At 40.1% G+C, this 19420-nt stretch overlaps 1 protein-coding gene across 1 annotated transcript in view; it reads left to right on the forward strand.

Annotated features, from left to right (window-relative positions):
• The window catches only part of CAST (calpastatin), an 87115-nt gene that overhangs the window by 23225 nt on the left and 44470 nt on the right, over nucleotides 1-19420 (forward strand). The window contains exon 3 of the mRNA XM_019656271.1: nucleotides 11133-11204. Within this exon, the coding sequence (XP_019511816.1) occupies nucleotides 11133-11204 (72 nt within the window). The remainder of the gene's footprint in view (nucleotides 1-11132; nucleotides 11205-19420) is intronic.

Below are 19420 nucleotides of genomic sequence, written 5' to 3' on the forward strand. Positions count from 1 at the left end.
ACATTATATGGAAAGAACTCACGAGTGAATTCTAAACATATGTTTATCTCACTCATTAGGACTGTAGACTTCCTGGTTGGTTGTTCACATTACAGTTGGCATCCCTGGGCGTTTTCCTTTGCAGTCATCTTCTGATTCCTAAGTTGTCTAATTAGAGCTCAAGGAGCAGAATTTTTTGAACTTTAGTGCATTCCAAAATATATCACTTTGAAATCTGAAAATTGCAAATACAGTTTTGAAGAATCACATTTCTTTTATTGGAAATTGAGAGCTAACATGATCTAATATTCACGTTCCAATTTGGGTTTCACTTAATACTTGGGATAAAAATTGCTTTTCTGAACATTACTTTGTTATTCATCTTTTTCTGCTTCCTTTCTTACAACACTGAGTTAGACTCAGTAAAATCCATTTCGCTGAATAACGAAAGCTGCATAGAAAGCTGAATGACTAATAAATTTTTTTAAATAACACATTTAAAAGATAATGAGGGGCCAGCTGAGTGGCTCAGTTGGTTAAGAGCTTGCTCAAGAGTTTGAGTGAGCTCTGAGCAACAGCACTTTGATGCCTGGCCCAAGCTGAGCTGCCAAAAGGTGGCAGGATGGCTCAGCTAAAAAAAAAAAAAAAAAAAAAGATAATGAGGGCATGTTGCTGAAATCCTTCTTAGATAGCATATGGTGCTATTTGTCTGCCCGAGTGCTAACTGTATGGTTCAAGGGACACCCAGTGGTTCAAAGGAGGAAATTCTTTACTATAGTACAGTTCAAAACTGATAAAGTGTTTCTCACCTCAGAAGTGGTAATCAACTGTTGACTTTGTGAATTAGCATATGTTAGGTGTGTGTGTGTATTTTAAGAAAGAGGCTTGATTTTGGCTTCTTATGTCAATTTTATTCAACTATTTTAAAACTTACAAATTATAAGATTGGAAATGTTAGAAATGTGATGAGGTTTTTCCTTTAATAAGAACACAGATGATATTTAGAAATGTGAAATAAGCGACTGAAAGTCATGAATAAGAAAAACAATTAAACCTTTTGACCCAGAAATTCCAACTTTAGGAATTTGTTCCAAGTATGTAATCAGAGGTGTGCTTTATGGCTCTGTATAAGTATGTTCATCACAACTTTATTTATCATAATAACAAACTAGGGGAGAAACAAATGTACAGCAGTAATAAGTTGGTGAATTTATGGTACAGACGTAGTGACTGAGGCATCTTTAACACCACACTTTGAACACATTTAATGATAGAGGAAAATGTCTATATTAGGTTAAAATAAAGAAAGATTTACAATTACATTTATAGAACATATTTATAACATGTTATGCACATTTTTGTATTTGCATAAAAATAGAAAAGTAACTGAAAGTACTTTTCTTGAATGGCAAGATTTTGAGTTACTTATATTTTCTTCTTTCTATTTTTCTCTTTATTCTAAATGTGTTTTTTCTTAATGAGAGGGAAAAGAATAGTAAACAGAATAGATAATAAAAGAATAAATGGAAGAAGGCGTTTTAACAATCATCAGAACTAAATCTATGCACTTGTCTGCTAGGACCTTAAAGAGAGACATGTTTTACATGTGAACTTGTTCCCCTGGGAACTCCTAAGATACATTTTGAGAGGAAGGCTGCTGTTGCTGCTTCTGTGTGTGTGTGTGTGTGTGTGTGTGTGCGCGCACGCTTGTTGGAATAGAAGTGCATTTCTTAGATATAGACAGAGAATGAGTATGTAAGCAGTAAGGCAGATGAGATGGTAAGGATTCTTAAATATTTTTAGTTCATGGTCGCTTTGGCATCTGAATAAAACTAGGATCTTTCCCTTTGTAAAGTACACACATATGTTAATATAAAGAAAAACAAAAGAAAAATGTGACATCAATTTAAAGAAGCGTAGAGATACATCCCCACCCTTGAAGGGGCAGTTTTATCAAGTAGATATTTTTAGGAGGCATCAAGTAATAAGTTTTTCCCTGTTGGCTTGTTTATGTCTGAAATTCCACCATTAGCAACTTCCTTAACCTTTGAGTTGAACAATGCCTTCCTTTGGGCCCTTTTTTAACTTGTGGGTATTCCCAGGAGGGATGATACTGTATTAATTATTAACACCTTAGTGAGAAATAGATTGACAGGAGGGGAAGAAAATTATGTAAATACTATTGTTAAGAACTAGAGATCAACACACACACACACACACACACACACACACATACACATACACCTCTTACAACAACTGCTTTCTTCTGAGGAGCGACTTGAGGAACAGCTTGGTTAAGTACCTGTCCAAGGTCACACAGTTATTTAGTAGTGGCGCGTTTAACTAGTATCTGATACTATTCATAATATTACCAGTTTGAAGGACTCTACTTCAGGCCAACTCCATAGACGTACTACTCTTGTCAATTTTTGGAACTCACTTCTCTCACTCTTTCCTTCTTTCTTCCTTGTGTTGTTCCTGGTTTTCATTCAAGAAGATCATAAAGCAAGATTAAACCATTCCAATTCCCAGGAATCTAAAATGTAACAAAGTGTAGGGACAGCTATTTCCTCTTTGTAGACAGGAAATGCAGCATGGAGGGAACCTAAGTCACGGCAGAGACAGAGGCAGGAGAGGATGGTACTCTGCCAACTCCTAGTCAGTGCAGCCACCTCAGAACTATAATAGAAAGATTTGAGCTGGCTTGGATTTGATGAATGGGCACTGAGTAATCAGAAGAAAAAAAAAGTCACTGAAGTGTGGCTACATAGCGTGTGCTATTAAGGCCATTATGCATGGGACATTTCATTCAGTAGTGAGTTTCTATGTGATGTTAGGACTTAATGATAAGACTTATGTATTATGACTTACTTCCAGTGTTTCCTGGGGGCCAGCATATCCTATTTATTGCACTGCATTTGTGGTAGCACACATTTATACTTCTTTTGGTAATACAACCAACTTGTGCTTATTTGTAGATTATTTACAACCACAGTGTGAAGGAATATTTGTAAATTAGAGTTACAGCTTTATAATGGCTAGTGTTGGGGACTCTGCATACCCGTTTGAAGGAATCTTTTTTTAGATACTGTTTTCCAATAAAGCATGTGTTTTCATGCAGAAACACAATGTTTCTTGTCATTTTATAGGGTGACTAATAATTAAAGGAACTGATTTGTTAACAAATATGTCAAAACATATATTTTAATGAGAGTTTTTATCCTGAAAACTACATTTCATCAAGCCTAAGACACCCCTTATCTAAAAATGTACTGATTGGAAAATGCTAAGAAAGAAAAAAAAGTACTTTCAATTAATTTCTTATACTTATTTTAAGATACAGCTGTATGCAAGAGGCATGAAAGAAGAAGGAAAACAGTGACCTCAGATCAATAAAACAACATTCAGTAGTAGCCTGAACATGTATATAGTTAAGGTGTTCTCCATTGTTCAGAGAATTCTGAAACTAATTCCACTTTTACATTCAGAGCGCAAGTTTCATCTTCGCCTCAATAGTTTTTCCACAAAAATCAATATTATACAGTTTGATAACCTTCCCATATTTACCAGGCATGAATCTGATTAACTTTTGGTAGTTTCAGAAACTTTAATCTCTGTTCAGAGGATAAATATTTGTTTTTCCTCTAAGGATAATCGAATAACATGTTGTAGTTCCTGAAGTCAGTTCAAGAGACAGGGCTTCAGAAATATCTTGAGCAATTATTTGAGCATGCCAGCTGCCAAGTCGAACTTCTGAAGGTTTCAGTATTCATTTAATGCGAAAGTTCTTGTGTATTTGTGCGCTCAGAAATATCATCACTTACAACATCCGGTCTGTGACTAATGGATCGTTGCCGGCTGGAGAATCCCCTGGCCTGCTCCCGCCTGAGGGCTCCCCAGGGAATACCTGTGATTACTTTGGTGGAAAAATGGACTAGCTCCTTTCCCCTGCACTTTGGGATGGAGAAGACAATCACTAGATTGGAAGATGCAGGAGTTCTGACCAACTTCATGGCTGGGAAATGCTCTCACCCCGCACCTGGATATTTTATCATCACCAGAAGTCTTTGAGGAATGGGAACCTAAAACCCATGTGTCTTTCTTCTTACCCAACCCCTCACTCTTACATGGGATTTGTTGAGCTTCTTGGATTGGTGGGTTTATAGTTTTCATCAGATTTGAAAGTGTTTTGACCATGATTTCTTCAAATATTTTGTTTCATTTCCTCAACTCTATCCTCTTCTTCGGAGGCTGCAGTTATCCATATATTAGCTGCTCGAAGTTGTCCCACAGCTCACTGATTCTAAGTTCTCTATCATCTATTCCTTTGCTCTCTGTTTCATTTTAGGTAGTTTCTATTGCAATGTCTCTAAGTTCGCTGATCTTTTCTTTTTCAGGGTCTCATTGGATCCTAATCCCAGGGTATTTTTCATCTCAGACACTATATTTCTTATCTTTAAAAGTTTGACTTGGGTGGTGTTTTTTTTTTTTTAAAGTATCGTCTGTGTCTCTGCTTAACATACTTTTAAGAAGCTTTTTATTTTGAAATAATTATTGATTCCCAGGACATTGCAAAGATAGTATGGAGAGGTCCTATGTACCCTTCATTCAGTTTCCTTATTGGTTACGTCTAATGTAACTACAGTACAATACAAAACTAGGAAGTTGACATGGGTCCAATATGTGTATATGAGTTCTATGCCAATTTATTAGATGTAGATTTGTGTGGCCAGCACTGCAGTCAAGATACTATACTTTTTTAACATCATATTTTCCTGTATGTGGAAAACAAAGTTGTATTTTTCTGCTTCTCTGCATGCCTTGCAGTTTTTTATTAGATGCCAAACAGATGTAAATTTCATCTGCTGGGTGCTTGCTTATTGTTCTTGTTGCCTTAAGTTTTCTTCTGGGACACAGTTAAGTTACAGTTTGATCCTTTGGGGTTTGCTTTTAAGCTCTGTTTGGCTAGACCAGAGCAGCCTTCCGAGGAGGACTGACTTTTCCTTCTGCGTGCTCTACGCAGTGATTCTGACTGCTGGGAACACATCCTGTTCCTGGCCGGTGGGAGCCCCAGTGAGTATGCCTCTGCTCCCCCTGGGCCTCCTTTCCCCAGACTCGGGGTTTCCTCCTGGGCAGGCATGCGCAGATCTCTGGAGCTGTCTCTGCAGCTCTCCTCTCTGTTGTTCCCCCCGGAGCTCCCTTGGCCTGAGGAACTCCCAGCACCCTCCCTCAGCCCAGAGAGACCACTGGCTCTTCCTGGGCTCTTCCACCAGTTCCATGTTCCCGCAACCTGGAAACCCTTCAGGCAGTAAGCTGTGCAACCATAGGGCCCCTCCGTTGTCTCCCTCTCAGGGAACACTGTCTGGTGCCACCTGGTGTCCGGTGTCTGAAAACCACTGTTTCATGTAATTGTCTGGGTTTTTTTTAGTTGTCTCAGGTAGGAACACTCCTCTCTTTTGAATCTAAATTTCCTTACATAAGAGCGTCATTAATATAAAAGGGAAACAAACATGTACTTGAAAGAAGGATGTGGCCCAGCTTACAAACTTAAGTTCTTTCATTTACTCTTAAAGTTACTCGAGCACAGTTTTAGAGTAGGGTTGTTAAATTTTTCTCAGTCATAAGCCTGGCCCTCGCTGACTGACTTCTTTGTTCCTATACTAATGAGTTTTGGTGCTGTCCAGATATTCTGCTCATGTTTAAATGTGCAACCAAAACTGTTGAAGTCACCTCTATTGCAATATCTTGACCTGATACCCTGTAGCATGTTGGATGAGCCCTTGCAACTCTCGGGAGACACACTGAGGTCGCGTCTATTCCTGCAGACTGTGATGACCCTGAGTCCCTCCCTGCTCCCCCACAGACCTGTGTGACAATGTCACCCCTGTGGGACCCTTCAGAGCAAGGTCCAGAGGGGCCTTCCTCTTGGACACCTGATGCAGGACTACTAGGACCTGGCTCTGGCTCCGGTAGGCCACACTCGGCGGGACTACCTTTCAGCGTTAACGCTGCATGTGGTCCGGCCCCCCCCCAGCCACCATGTATCGAGCAATCGTACTGTGTCTGTCAGTGGGCTCCCCAGAGTTCACACAGGACCAGGAACAGGACATGTTCCCCCATTTCAGAATCATTAGGTCGAGTACTCAGAAGGGCATCATCTCTGGATTGAAAAAAAGTTATTCCTGCTCTGAACGCCACTCTTGTTAACCTAACAAGGCTGAAAAGCAAACCTCAAAAGGATCAAACTGTTTCCAAGGTAACTGTGTCAGTTATTAGAATCATGGTTGGTTCTAAGGAAAAAATACCACTTTTTTCTGTCCAATGAAAAAAGTTATTTTTTTCTGATTATATAAATAATAAAAGGTCATGGAAATTCTCAACAGCCACTAAGACTCCTCATGAGTTCAAACTAGGCCTACTGGGGTTGCCCTAAGGAGAGCAGTCTGTTCCATTGCTACCTGTCCAAGGACTTTGGGCCTCTCTCTTTAGAGCAGGGATTTCCCACCTGTCGGCCACAAACCAAAGGCCCTTCCTCATCTCATTTCATCGTCACAGTCTCCCTCTGAGGTAGGGGAAGGGCCATTCCATTTTTCAGATGAGAAAATTCGTGTTTTGAAATATTCATAAATGTGCCCAAGGTTTCATAGCTGACATTTGGTGGAGCCAGGATTCCCACCACATAAACTCGTATCAAACGTTAGGACCATTATTCTAGAGAATGCGGTACCTTTGTTTGCAGAGTCACTGAGTCTCAGGATGACATGAGGCTTCAGTCAGGGGCCTTTCCTGAGATTTTAGGAGATAGTGACATGGCAACTCTTTGCCTGACGCTTGGCACTTCATTGTTTCTTTGAAAACAGATTTTAAGAGTCGAGTTCTGATTCATTCAGTAAACATTTTTATTATCAGCTACAATGGACATACAAAAAAGGTATGCAATTATTCTTTCCATGCCTTTCTACAACTGCAGATAGGATTGATCTAATCTGGGCATTCTTTGTTGAACTTCTCTGCTAAAGCATGCGGTGCCTCCTTTGTGAATCTCTTGGCTGGCAGACACTAAGCCACTTTGGAAGTGGGGGAGGCTGCTTACGGTAGATAGTGTGGATTCACAGTCCACAGAGACAGGGCCTTTGTGCACTCAGGAGCCTGTGCCAGAGCAGCAGAGATTACACTGTGGACCAGCATAATGTAATGGCCCAGACTTGGTGTCCTAAAGTTTAAGTCCAGTAGATGCACATAGGGCATGGAGGATGGCACATCTGTCCCTGTCGGTTGTTAGAGCTGAGGCCCTGTGACATGCTGCGCTGCAAAGAGGGCATGACTCCATCAGGCCCGTGACTTGACATATAGGGATGAAGGGCAGGCTGTTCCCGACAGTGTCCTTTCTATAAAACTTGAGTTAAAGAGGTGCTCGTAAATTAGAAGGAATGTGATTCTTTTGCAAGGAAAAATCTGGTCAATGACCTAGAAGCCTGTAGGTTTATGGGAAAGAGAATTTAACTCAGAATTTGAATTATCATAGTATTGGTATCCTCATTTAACATCATAATCTTTTAGAGACTAGCGCACATCTGTATGTTTGGATAAATGCAGAGTCATAGCCAAATGAGCTTGTTTCGAGAGTTTCTCCTTTCTATGAGTAGATGAATTCTGTTCTATCTTAGGGTAGACCCAGCCCTATCACTGGTTAGAGAGATGAAAACCTAGCCAGGTGAGGGATATGTCTAGGCCAGAGTGGAGTTTCTAAAGATCAGTGGTGATGGTAAGGAAATGGCACTTGCAGAACTAAGCAGGATGTGACCTGAAGCCAGAAGACTTTGAGAACTTTTCACCTGGAGTCAAGGGCGGACTCACGAGAGCTAATGGCACCCAGAGATCAGGATGTAGGCCAGAGCTGGAAGAAACTGATGATCTCAAACACACCTGCCTGTAGGGCCATCCTAAACCTCTGTCACTTCAGACTAAATATCTTGATTCAGCATCCTGTTTCATTTCATATGCCTGTGCTCACCGTGCTTCACCTGCACTCACTTCTTTCTGTTCTGCCAGCTTGCCAGGCTCATTCCTACCTCAGGGCCTTTGCACATGCTACTCTAGCTACCTAGAATGCCTCCCCTTCCCCATCCCATATTTATATGATTGGTTTATTTTCAGTTAGGTCTCAATCAAATATCACTTTTGTCTATCCTGTTTGAAGCACCCCTCAGCCAGTCACTCTCTGTTACATTACCCTATTTTAGTGTCTTTACAGCACATATCACTTGCTGAAATAATCTTGTTTTTGGTTGACTTATTTAGAGTCTAAGTCTTCCAACTGGAATGTAAGCACTCTTAAGAGTAGGTCCTTTTTCTGTTTAATTGGTCATTACATCCTCAGGGCTTAGAATATCATCAGGTTCATTGCCAGGGTTCAATAAATGTCTGTCCGGTGAGTGAGTGAATGAGTGGAGGAGGAATGCATGAAGTCAGACATAATTGGAGAAAGAGAACCAAGTCTTATATATCAGCCAAACAATCTGTAATTAAATGTTGGTTACTAACTTGAGCATAAGGAGTCTGTTTTGGTATATGTGTGTGTGTTTCTAAGCTTTCTGTTGTGTTTTAAGTGCCTGACATTGACTAAGGGCTTAATAAATACTTGTTAGATAAAAATATAAAGAAAGATCACTTTTACAAATTCTACTCTTGTTTCAATGAATTAAATCGGTCCCTTGCAGATTAGGTAATCCAGGTGTCTCATGGGGTGACAAGTCATACCCACAAGAAAGCTGAGGGATCCTCAACTTTTGAGTCACCTTTTGAGTTAAAAGACATTGAATTTATTAGTAAATCATTTTTTAAAAGTAAACCTTGAGTTGATATAGAAGTAAAACAAAAATCAGCATGTGTTGAAATGGTTATTATTTTTAACTTAGTATTTTTATAACTCAGCCAAAAGGCAAGCTTTTAAATTCTCATGGGCAAATCCTAGCTGATATGTTGTATTGGTTGGTATTCATTTACAGATGAGCCAGGCTTCAATGTGCAGCCTTTGATGTAATGAATGGGAGCTGTAGTTAGCCCAGGATTGGACTGTGAACTTCCTTGATCATAGCTGAGACCAAAGGCTCGTAGCTGCAGTGCTGCGCAGCTGGGGCACACTTGACAATGATGTGAACTTTCTGGGCTTCAGTCTCCTCTCTGGAAAATGAGGAGGTTGAAAAGATAATGGGTTAAAATGAACAACCCCATTGCTGTATTCTTGTCTTTGTTACTTATGTCCAGTCCCAATCCATGTACACACTGTGGTTATCAGAAGCTATTTGTTAATACACTTTATATTTTGACAACAGACTTGCAAAATGGATACAATTTAGGCCATCCCCTCCTTTCGCCATCTCCCATATCATTCTCCCATTACTAGCTTTTTAGAATCCTCTTTTATTTCTTTCACAGTTATCTAAGATTTTTCTTCCCTTGGTTGAGGTAGTGTGCGTATGCCTGGGAGAGATGATTTATTTAGTCTACAGGTGGTGCCCAGGAGTCTGGGAGTCCTGCAAATGCCTCTGAGGATCCTTAGATACCATTTTATAAAATGTGCCCACCCTGCTGTCCATCCTGGTGATCTTCCTGAAGTGCTCAGGGAATGGTCAGCCAGTGGACACATAGAGATTATACTTTGAGGACAGCAAACTAAGTTTTGTTTTTTCTTCTTGCTAAGGCAATATTTACCCTGAAGGAAAAGAAGGCTTCTGCTTTCATGGCAGGCATTAAAAAAAAAAAATTAAGCACTTTAAATGTTGCTAAATGTTAAAGAATTAAACCAAATCATTCTCAATTATTTTTTTAAATTTTTGCTTCATAGTCATACAATTCTTTAACGTGTTATATGTCAGCTAGTTAGTGTATCACCATCTCTCCTGCATTCTGTGTTTAGAGTACGTTATTCACATTTTATAGATGGATCAGAATCTCACCATCTTGTATGATAAAACTTCATAGTTATATGCTTGCTTCTTTGAAATATAGATATTCATAACAGATATAAGGTATCAAGGCCTTATTGAGAAAGCAACTGTGTATTTTACATTTCCCTCCCCCCTACTTATTGTCCTTTTGTCAGCTCAATAGTTATAATTACATAAGAAAATACAAAAAAGCTCAGTGAAGAATATCTTTAAAAAATCATTTTTATCTCTGCCATCAGAAAATAACCCATATGAACTTCAAAGATCATACTCTACATGCTATTTTACAATCTTTTCTTTATATAAAATATGAATAATATATTTTCATTTAATGAAAGGTTCTTCTCAACATGATTTTTAATAATCGCATATTTCATCCTGGAGCTGTCCATAGCATAACCCCCAATTACCAGAGCAGGATAGGTAGGTAAGAGAATAGGGTCTGAAGCTGACATCCTGCCTTTTACTAGCTGTGACCATGGCCACATTATGTACTCATTCCATTCCTCAGTTTCCTCACCTATAAAATGGGGATAGCAATATTACCAGCTTCGCATCTTCAATGCGAAGATGAAGTCATTATACATGGTACTTAAAATGCTTAGAGCACTTACAATAATGCTGTCATATGTTCTTTTATTAGAGCATTATTCTCTAAATTGCTTTAGTCTAATAGAATAATTGCCTGGTAAGCACTCAACAAACATTTATTGCTATCTATATTGTCTTCAGCTTTTTGATGGTATAATACTGTGATACCTTTGAGGAGAAAAGCTTTTGCTCTTCTCATATTATTTCCTAAAGACAAAATTTTAGAAGTAGTACTACATCTTTGATGCTTACTGCTCTGTCACCCTCCACAGAGCGGGTACTGATGTACTCTCGACAGCACTGTGAGAGGTAAAGCAACTGCTCCATGCTGAGTGGTGTTTCTGGGACTGCGCTGTGGTGGGGAATAGCAGCTGCCCATGTGAGGATTTTTGCAGTTCTCCAAAGTCATTGAATATTGAGCAACTGGGATTTATTCAACCTACTCTTTCTTTTCAATATTGATATAGTCTCAGGCAAAGATATTAAAAGATATTCATTTTTGTGTGTGCTTAGTGTATTAGACTGATTTTTGCTTGAGAAGTTATTTGCGAAAATTTGAGTCCATTGTTAAGATGTTTTCCCCCACTGAAACAAATATTTTCTATTTTCAAGAAAAATACAAGAAGCCATGGGAGCAGTCAACCCTCCAGAACCCACGCTGGTGGAACAGCCCCTGCCACCAAGGTCAGTCATTCCCTGAACACGAAAAGACCCCTACTCTAAGGTGTATCATTAATGGGTGGGGCCTATAGGAAAGGTAAACAGCGTCCATATATCACTGAAAGTTTTTGAGCAAAGTATCATTTCTGTACTGGGGGTAAGGGGGATTCAATTTCTTTCTTTCTTTCTTTCTTTCTTTCTTTCTTTCTTTCTTTCTTTCTTTCTTTCTTTCTTTTTTTTTCGTCTGTGTGAACAACTTCTGTGTATTGGTTAGAATCGGTTCAGCTGTACATAAGATACCCAGATAAGTGGCTTAAATAATGCAGAGGTCTCTCACATAAAACAAGAGTAGAATCTAGGTGAATCAGAGCAGGGATGGCGAGTGAGTCTGTGTTATTGTGGATACCTTCTGTCTTTCTGCTCCACCATCCTAGCCTTGGCTTTCATCCTTAAAATAACCTCATGGTCCAAATTGACTGAAAGGATATATTCTTGCTCACGCTGATTGCAAAGAAAGCCAAGAGTTGTAGTCTTTAGCTGGTTCCATTGCTGTTCTTGCAATTCCTGTGCTCGCACATCTGTTCTTCCATCCCAGGGAGACATCCAATCAAGGCCTTTGATCCTTTTAGTCCTTCCTCCCCCACTTATAAAATGTTATATCGGTTTTAGTTCTTAAAGAGCCAGACGTCAAGATGAAATTAGGTGTACAAGAGGTTTCCTGAGGGAATGCCAAGAAGAGGTAACAGCAGGATTGTAAAACAGCACAGTGGGGACCCAGATCTACAAGGGGTTTGGTAGGGCTGGAGCAAAATGTATGAGGTAGGGAAGCTTTGTGATGTAGGCCAGGACCAGGGATGCAATTTCTTAATAACGATTTGAATGATTTAAAACGTAGTAAAACCATTTATGTTATTTTTACTGGCATGTAATAATGTGTCCAATAAATATTATTTTCCTAAATATCTATAAATAATACTGGATTTTGCCCGTACCCTGGGTAGAAATATAATCCTCCCACTTCTTCAGAAAATAATTCAAATTATCTTACTGAGCATTAACCACGCCAGGCTCTGCTAAGCCTGCTATGTAATTATTTTATGTAATCCCCTTAACAACCTTATAATTATTATTCCTTTGTATCGGAGGAAACCAGGGCTCAGAGAGGTTAAGTAACCTTAGCAAGACTACAAAGCCAGTAAGATGCAGGTAGTGTTTGAGCGCAGTGTCCTGTTCACACCAGGTCCTCGACATGCTGGACCTCATAAGCTCTGACTGAGCATTCTTTGGTAATAGAACACTTCAAAGCCTTGCCGCTTGAAAAAAATCACTGAGATGTCACCTTTAAAGACAAGACACTACGATTTTAACTAGTAGTTTTTAATATATTAAATAGTTATGTTCAGCCGATTTGTACTTGTGTTCTTCCAGTATGTCCATGATTATCAAAAACCTTAATCTATTTCAGGAATGTCTGTACAACTATTTTAAATAAGCATTTTTTTTTTCTTTAAAATTGGTGGTTCTCCTAAGGAGATCTGTGTGCTTTCTCACACAAGTTTCTTGTTTGGTGAAGAGTTAATATTTTCTTGCCTCCCAGAGGCTTGGCTGCTCTCTAAACCCCCAAAAGGTGTGAAAACCAAAACTCATCTGAGACATGAGAAGGGGCTAGGCACAAGGTTGAGCGCCATTCTAACTAAAAAAGATTTTTCCAAACATATTCTGTCTTTTATGATATTAGGACCTTTATTTAACTTATCTTTACATTATACCTCTAAAAATGAGAAGCCTCATTGGCAAAACACAACCCAGTGAGATTTAGTGAATCATTTGTAAATGACTTCCAGAATTGTTAGTACGAAAACTGTTGGAAGGTTTGTACGTTGTGGAAAATCACACTCAGGTTTTTTTCTTGAACTTAGTCATAAGAAGCAGTCCCTTTTCCGTCTTTTTTTTTTTTTCATGCAAGAAGTTATCTTCCAATCATTCTGAGTTGGAATGGTTATAAAGGATTTGGATGTATCCCCCAAAGCCTGCTGTGTCCCAGGAAGCTGGGAGAGGAGCATAGCTGGGAGGTGGAGACATTTTAGCCACATGTTTATTATTTTAGTGTTTAATGGCAAACTTGACATTCTCTCCTTGGCTTCTAAAACCTTGTCCTCTCCTACATCCATTCTTCTCTTGCCTGGTGCTCTTTCTTCTCTGGTTACCTGGCTCACTTTCCTTCACCAGTTTCCTGAATATTAGTTTTCCCAGGATTTAATTCCTCACTCTTTCCTTTCTCGTTTCTTTAACTCTTACAGTATTGGAAGAAAAAGGAAAAAATAAAAAAAAAAAAAAAAAATATATATATATATATATATATATATATATATATATATATAGAGAGAGAGAGAGAGAGAGAGAGAGAGAGAGAGAGAGAATACTTGCTTATGTCTTCTTTTAATGCCAGATTGAAAGGGCTTAAATCAGTACCATCATTCCCATGCTTATTTAGAAAAGCTGGGGGTGAATAGCATTTGTGATCGCTTGAAGCCTTTTATTACACAAGTAATTATCATAACACACACAGGCAAAATATTATCTCAACACATTCAGGGAAGGCATGACAAAATAGTAGATATAATTGGCTGTGAGAATTAGTCCTGGTTTTCTTGATCTGGACACATTCAACGTGAAAGTTAAAATAAATGATAATTTTAACAATTATTAAGAAAACGAAGTGTGTTTTAAATATTAAATCCAGAGCTTATGCATAATTAGAAAAGTTACCTTGTTTTGCAGAACTGTTCTTGCAAAATGAGTAATTATGTACACAAATAATATCACTTCTGCCATGAAGTGCTGGTCTTGGAAGATTGAAACCTTTTAAGTGGCATAGATATGTCTAACTCAGAACAATTACTGTAAAACATTTAGTGCTTAAAATTCATGTTATGATAAATTCATAAGGAGAGCTAGTGAGGTTGCAGAAATTATATAGATTCTTATTAAATCCAATGTGAACATAGTTGTGATTCATAAATCAGTCATGCAATTTTACGGCTGGAAGAATTGTCAGGCAACTTCTGTTTTAGTTACTTCCTTATTCAGGTGAGGAAAGCAAAGTTGAACCTACATTAGGAATCTCACTGTAGAAGATCACAGCTATTAAGAAGATGTATCGGTTGAGGTTATTACTGTAGATCTGATTGGAATCCACTCTGACTAGTTCAAGCCAAAAAGGAATTTCTTAAGGCTAGCAGGTAGCTCGTAGAGGAACCCAGAAGGAATCTAAGGTTTCACAGCCAGAAACATTGCCCAGCCACCCTGTGGAAGGTTCTCCTGCTGCCACCACAGCTCAGCTTCTATCACATCCAGGACCAGACGGCAGGAACTCTGCCACAGCCAATCTTGAAGACTAATAAGGTTTATCATAACACAGACTTGCCAGTAGGGCGCAGCCTCCTCACACTGCTCACTTCCAAGCTCTTTCTCTTTTGGCATATCTGATTGGCCGATACGAGTCACGTGCCTCCACCTTGCTACAAGGCAGCCTGCGGTTTTGAGTGTTCTGTATTCTACTTTGGGAAGGCACGTATTGATTAGGTGGAAAATTATCAATATGTAGTGAGGGTTTGCAAATGTGTGATACTGAGTTAAAGATACCCACTACAGAAAGGCAAACAAGGGAGTTACGTAGTTGAACTGAAGGGAAATCATTGATGATAGGCCTTCTAAACAGAGAAAGGTACAAACGGCTTTTCTCCCAGCTAGAGGGGAGATGTGTGAAGGAATAAGCACCATCAAAATATATTTTGTGATTTTGTTCCTGGTTCTGCCATAAATAGCTGTGATAATTTAGCAACACAGCTCTTCTCTCAGTTGCTTACTTTTCTCATCTGTAATGTGATTGAGGGGCTAGGTAAAGTCTTTGTGTATTGTGGAGGGTATTCCTGTATTCAGTGTCAGCCTCACCCCACAGTGTCCTTGGACCACCTGTGGTCTGTGAGATGACTGTGTGTTAAACAGGTACGCATTTTTATTTTAATAATTATGCATATATTTTAATGTACTTCAGAAAGAGGAGTGGCACTTCAAACTCATGATCCCATGAATAGTTTTGCTTAAGACAAGGCTAAATTAAAGGTTAAAAAGTAAATCTATTTTTTAAAATATTAAGTAATATAGTATGCTTATTGCAGATTAAAAAATATATTCTAGATAATATGCAAATAACCAGAGTTTGGGAAACAAGTTCCAGAGCAGTAATTCTCATATTTTAACGTGCATATTGAATCCATGAGGTTTTTATTAAAATGAAGATCCTGATTCAGGGAGTCTGGGGTGAGGCTGAGATTCCACTTTTCTAACGAGCTCCCAGTTGATGCTGCTGATCTGGCGACCATACTTCGAGGTGCAAGCATGCTGAATTGTGCAGAAAGTGGGTAGTTTCAACTACCTGTACCTTAGGTTACCTAACCCATGATTGGAGCATCTGGTTAAATGCAGGTTCTCAGGTTCCAAGCCAGGACATTCTGATTCACCAGCCTTGGGTAAGGCCCCACATTTTATATGTTTAATAGGTACCCCAGGTGTTTCAGACGCAGATGACATGAGGACCACATTGGGAGAAAGGATGAGCCTCAGAAACTGGATAGCCACAGACTACCAGGATGCTCTAGTGTCCCTCTTTGTCTCTTAGGAAAGAAGCTACTTCCTGTCTTACAGGATATGAAGCTTTGGAGAACTTATTACTTTAACATGTAATTACTCATCTGTACTCTTCAGGAGCACAGTAATACTCGCCTTCCTTGAGGGAGATGCACTGCCTAACACGGGGGACTGTGGGACCCAGGGCTCATCCCTATTGCGGTGTGACCCAAATAAATCGCCCTGTGCTGTTTTTGTCACAGGGAGAAATGCATCATCAGTGAAATCTACAATAGATGAGCGGAGATTTAGTTTAAAAAAAAAAAGAAGACAGAAAATAATGATAAATAAAAAAGGAGCGTTTAAGCTATATTTTGATCCAGAAGAGTTACAAGGAGTCTCCTTATGAGTCTTCTGCTCAGGGAATTATAAAATATTAGTTGGAAGGGCTCCTACTTTCCTGGCTTTATTTAACAGAAGTGAATGAAAAATGAAAATAAATAAGGTGGCTGTGAGGAACACCTTGCAGAAGTCAGAGGGACCCCACCTGCTTTGACTGCTTGGTGGATGTTGGGTACAAAGCTGTGCAGATGAGCCACCCCCCTCCCCCTGCCCCCATCTTTTTGATGCCAGCTAGCCATCACCTCTGCCTTGGCTGGATGCTGCCCTGAGTCAGCTGTCACTAGATGGGTCTAAGATCTCTGCTGCTTAACCACTGACCGCCACCACCTCCTCCACTCACACCCCACGCTCAGTGTCCAGAGCCTATTGTCATTGGTTTATGGCATTGGGAAACATTGGCTTTTCATATTTCTTTTAAAATTTCATGACTCTTTTCTCTCAACTCCATCATTCATTTTATATGTATTCACTGGCATGCTTCTATAAGAAAGAGTATTTCCTTTCCCCCGATCTACTTATTCATTTATTTATAGCAGTATGGACTCATGAATTCTTATTTTATTCAATGGATTAAAACCCATTTTTATTTATTTTGAATTTTGTAGTCATAATGCATAGTTCAGTAAAATTCTGACTTAAACTGCTCTTTTAAAAAAATTCATGATTCAATTTGAAATGTAATTTGGAATCCCTAGTGGTGGTCATTCTTAATTTGCTTATAATTTAGAAAGAGATATTTGGGGGCGTGTATTTGCAGAGAGCACTCACAAAGAGCACCCACCCTTGCTCCCTGATTTTGGTAGAATCAAAGGGTGACAGCCTAGGAGTGGCAGACCTCTGCCATCAGCCTGCAGTGTGGCCTGCCTAACAGGCCCACTTATTCAGCTAGCCAGCCTCTGGGAAGCCACCCCGTGACGAATCACTGGGGAGGAGGGCGGGAGCCTGCGTTGCATCCCGGGACCGCCCAGTTGCTCTCTGCGGGCTCCGCTGGAGCTTAAACTGAAATCGAGGGGGCCGAGCCCAACTAGGAATGCAAAAAACCCAGCTGAAGTCTCTGGGCCCGGGAGCCTGACGCAGAGTGAGTACTGATTTCCACCGCTTCTCTCAAGGCTGCGTCTGCTTCCCAGGCAGGCAGCCGCTGCTTGAATGCCGGTCCTGGGAGTCCCAGGCTCCGACGCTGCTGCTGGCTCTCCCGGCTTGGACACGCGCTCTTTCTCGGCTCTTGACTCTAAAGATGCATTCCTTTCCATATGGGCTCTACGTTAGTGTGTTTCTTGTCGACCCCTCCTCCCAGTCAGTGACACTTGCTGCTGGCTCTTCAGCTGGGAATGTGTCTGGTGACCCGTGGCAGGGTTACAAAACAAGGCATTTTTGTGACCCGGGGATAATAATGCTGAAAGAAGAAAAACAGCCGCTATGTCTATATGATTTGGCACTTTTATCTCTAGGATTAGACCAGACCCCTNCCCCCGTGCCCCCCTTCTCAGCCGGCCCTGCCCCCACCGCTGTGATGACCTCTGTTTTAGAGAATGAGCTCACTCACTGTAACCTCTCCTATGTACCTGATACATGGGTGTGGCGTGGCAAATTGGAACACGTTTCTGTTCTATTTCCTTGAACACAACCTGAGACTGGGATCAGATAACATCACGGAGGAGTACTTTTTTGTGTCTGTCTTTCAAGAACGCAGTGTTTACATAGAGATTTAACAATCTCCTCTGTACAGTTAGGGTCCCAGCGGTCCTCAGTTATATACGTGAAAGAGGCAAGGTCTTTGTTCCCATTTTATAGCTTGAGAAAATGAGGCAGAAAGTTTAGGAAGATTTTTTTACGGGACAGGACCTCGGGGCTTCTGACTCGTCTTCTAGGAATCCAGGTATGCTTCAGAGGTACAGTAATGCTTAATCAGCAGCTCTGCAATAGAGAGACAGCCCCTGCATTGCAGGGGAAGTCAACAGGGAGTGGCATCTGCTGTCATAAGGGGAACTTTGTTTTCTTATCAAAAACTATCGAGTGCCTTTTCCTGGTGTTTTGATGGTGGGCACTGACTTTTTAGCATCTGAAAGCATATTTGTTGCAGGGAACATAGTGGGGAGGGAGTGCTGCCTGGGTTCTGGGAGACAGTATAGGTTTAAAACAAAATAGTGACATTTAGCAAAATCATGCCTAACTAGGAAAGGCCACATCTGCCGACCGATGGAGAAGCGGTTGGTAGGCGGCCAATAGCACTGAGGGTGGAGCGACATCCATGTGCGCGCAGCAGGGACTCTTGGAGTCTGTTCCAAACAAGTGAGCGTTGCAGACCGCACGACAGTGTTTATGAAACAGCACATTCACGTATTAACGGTGGCCGTGGCTCAGTTCACATGCTCTGAGAGAAGGTTCCAGTGCGCTAGAGGAGTTGGTTACATAGTATTAGTGGTGAGTTCAGTTCTCTGAATTGGCCGAGTATTAGTCCTCTCCCATAATGAAAATTTAAAAGGTATCTCATAAAATAACAGTTTGAAAGAATGAAAGAGAGAGAGAGAGAGAGGGGGGGGGATTGATTAGGAAAAGGTGAGAAATGAATTTGAACTAACTTGTTAAAATCAGCCAAGTATTTGTGTTCCTATTTATTGTTTATAATAACAATTATGTCTTAGCATCACTACTTCTTAGGTGGAACTGTTTACTTTTCCCAAAATATGAACTATCTAATTGGCAGTCCTGTTTTATTTATATATATATCTATCTATCTATATATAGATAGATAGATAGATAGATAGATAAAATCTGTAGCTTCTCTTTCATTATACTTTACAATGCCCTCTCATTTTGGACACTATATGAATCTGGAATATATGTTTTAGCACCAGTGTGTGTGACCTCATTAAAAGGAACATATTTTATCCTATGGTTTTTCTGATATATTGAATTAATAATCTGCATACTGGGAAAGTACAGTGGGTCTTCACAAACAACTGCATTTTATTTTTTCTCTGTGAATAGCTCTTAACATAAAAATGTCAGCTACCCAATGTTTCTCAGCAGGATACTATTGGCACTTGGGGTGACAATTATTTTTTAAAGATTTTTTTATTGGGGAATTGGGGGGAGGGGAACAGCGCTGGGGGATTGGGGGAAGGGGAACAGACAAGTTGCTGTCCTTTTGTTCTTCAGTCTAGTTGTGGAGGATGTTGCTTCACTGGCCCAAGTTGGCACCATCATTG

Source organism: Hipposideros armiger, unplaced genomic scaffold (genome assembly GCF_001890085.2).
Source record: "Hipposideros armiger isolate ML-2016 unplaced genomic scaffold, ASM189008v1 scaffold_257, whole genome shotgun sequence".
Classification (NCBI taxonomy): Eukaryota; Metazoa; Chordata; class Mammalia; order Chiroptera; family Hipposideridae; genus Hipposideros; species Hipposideros armiger.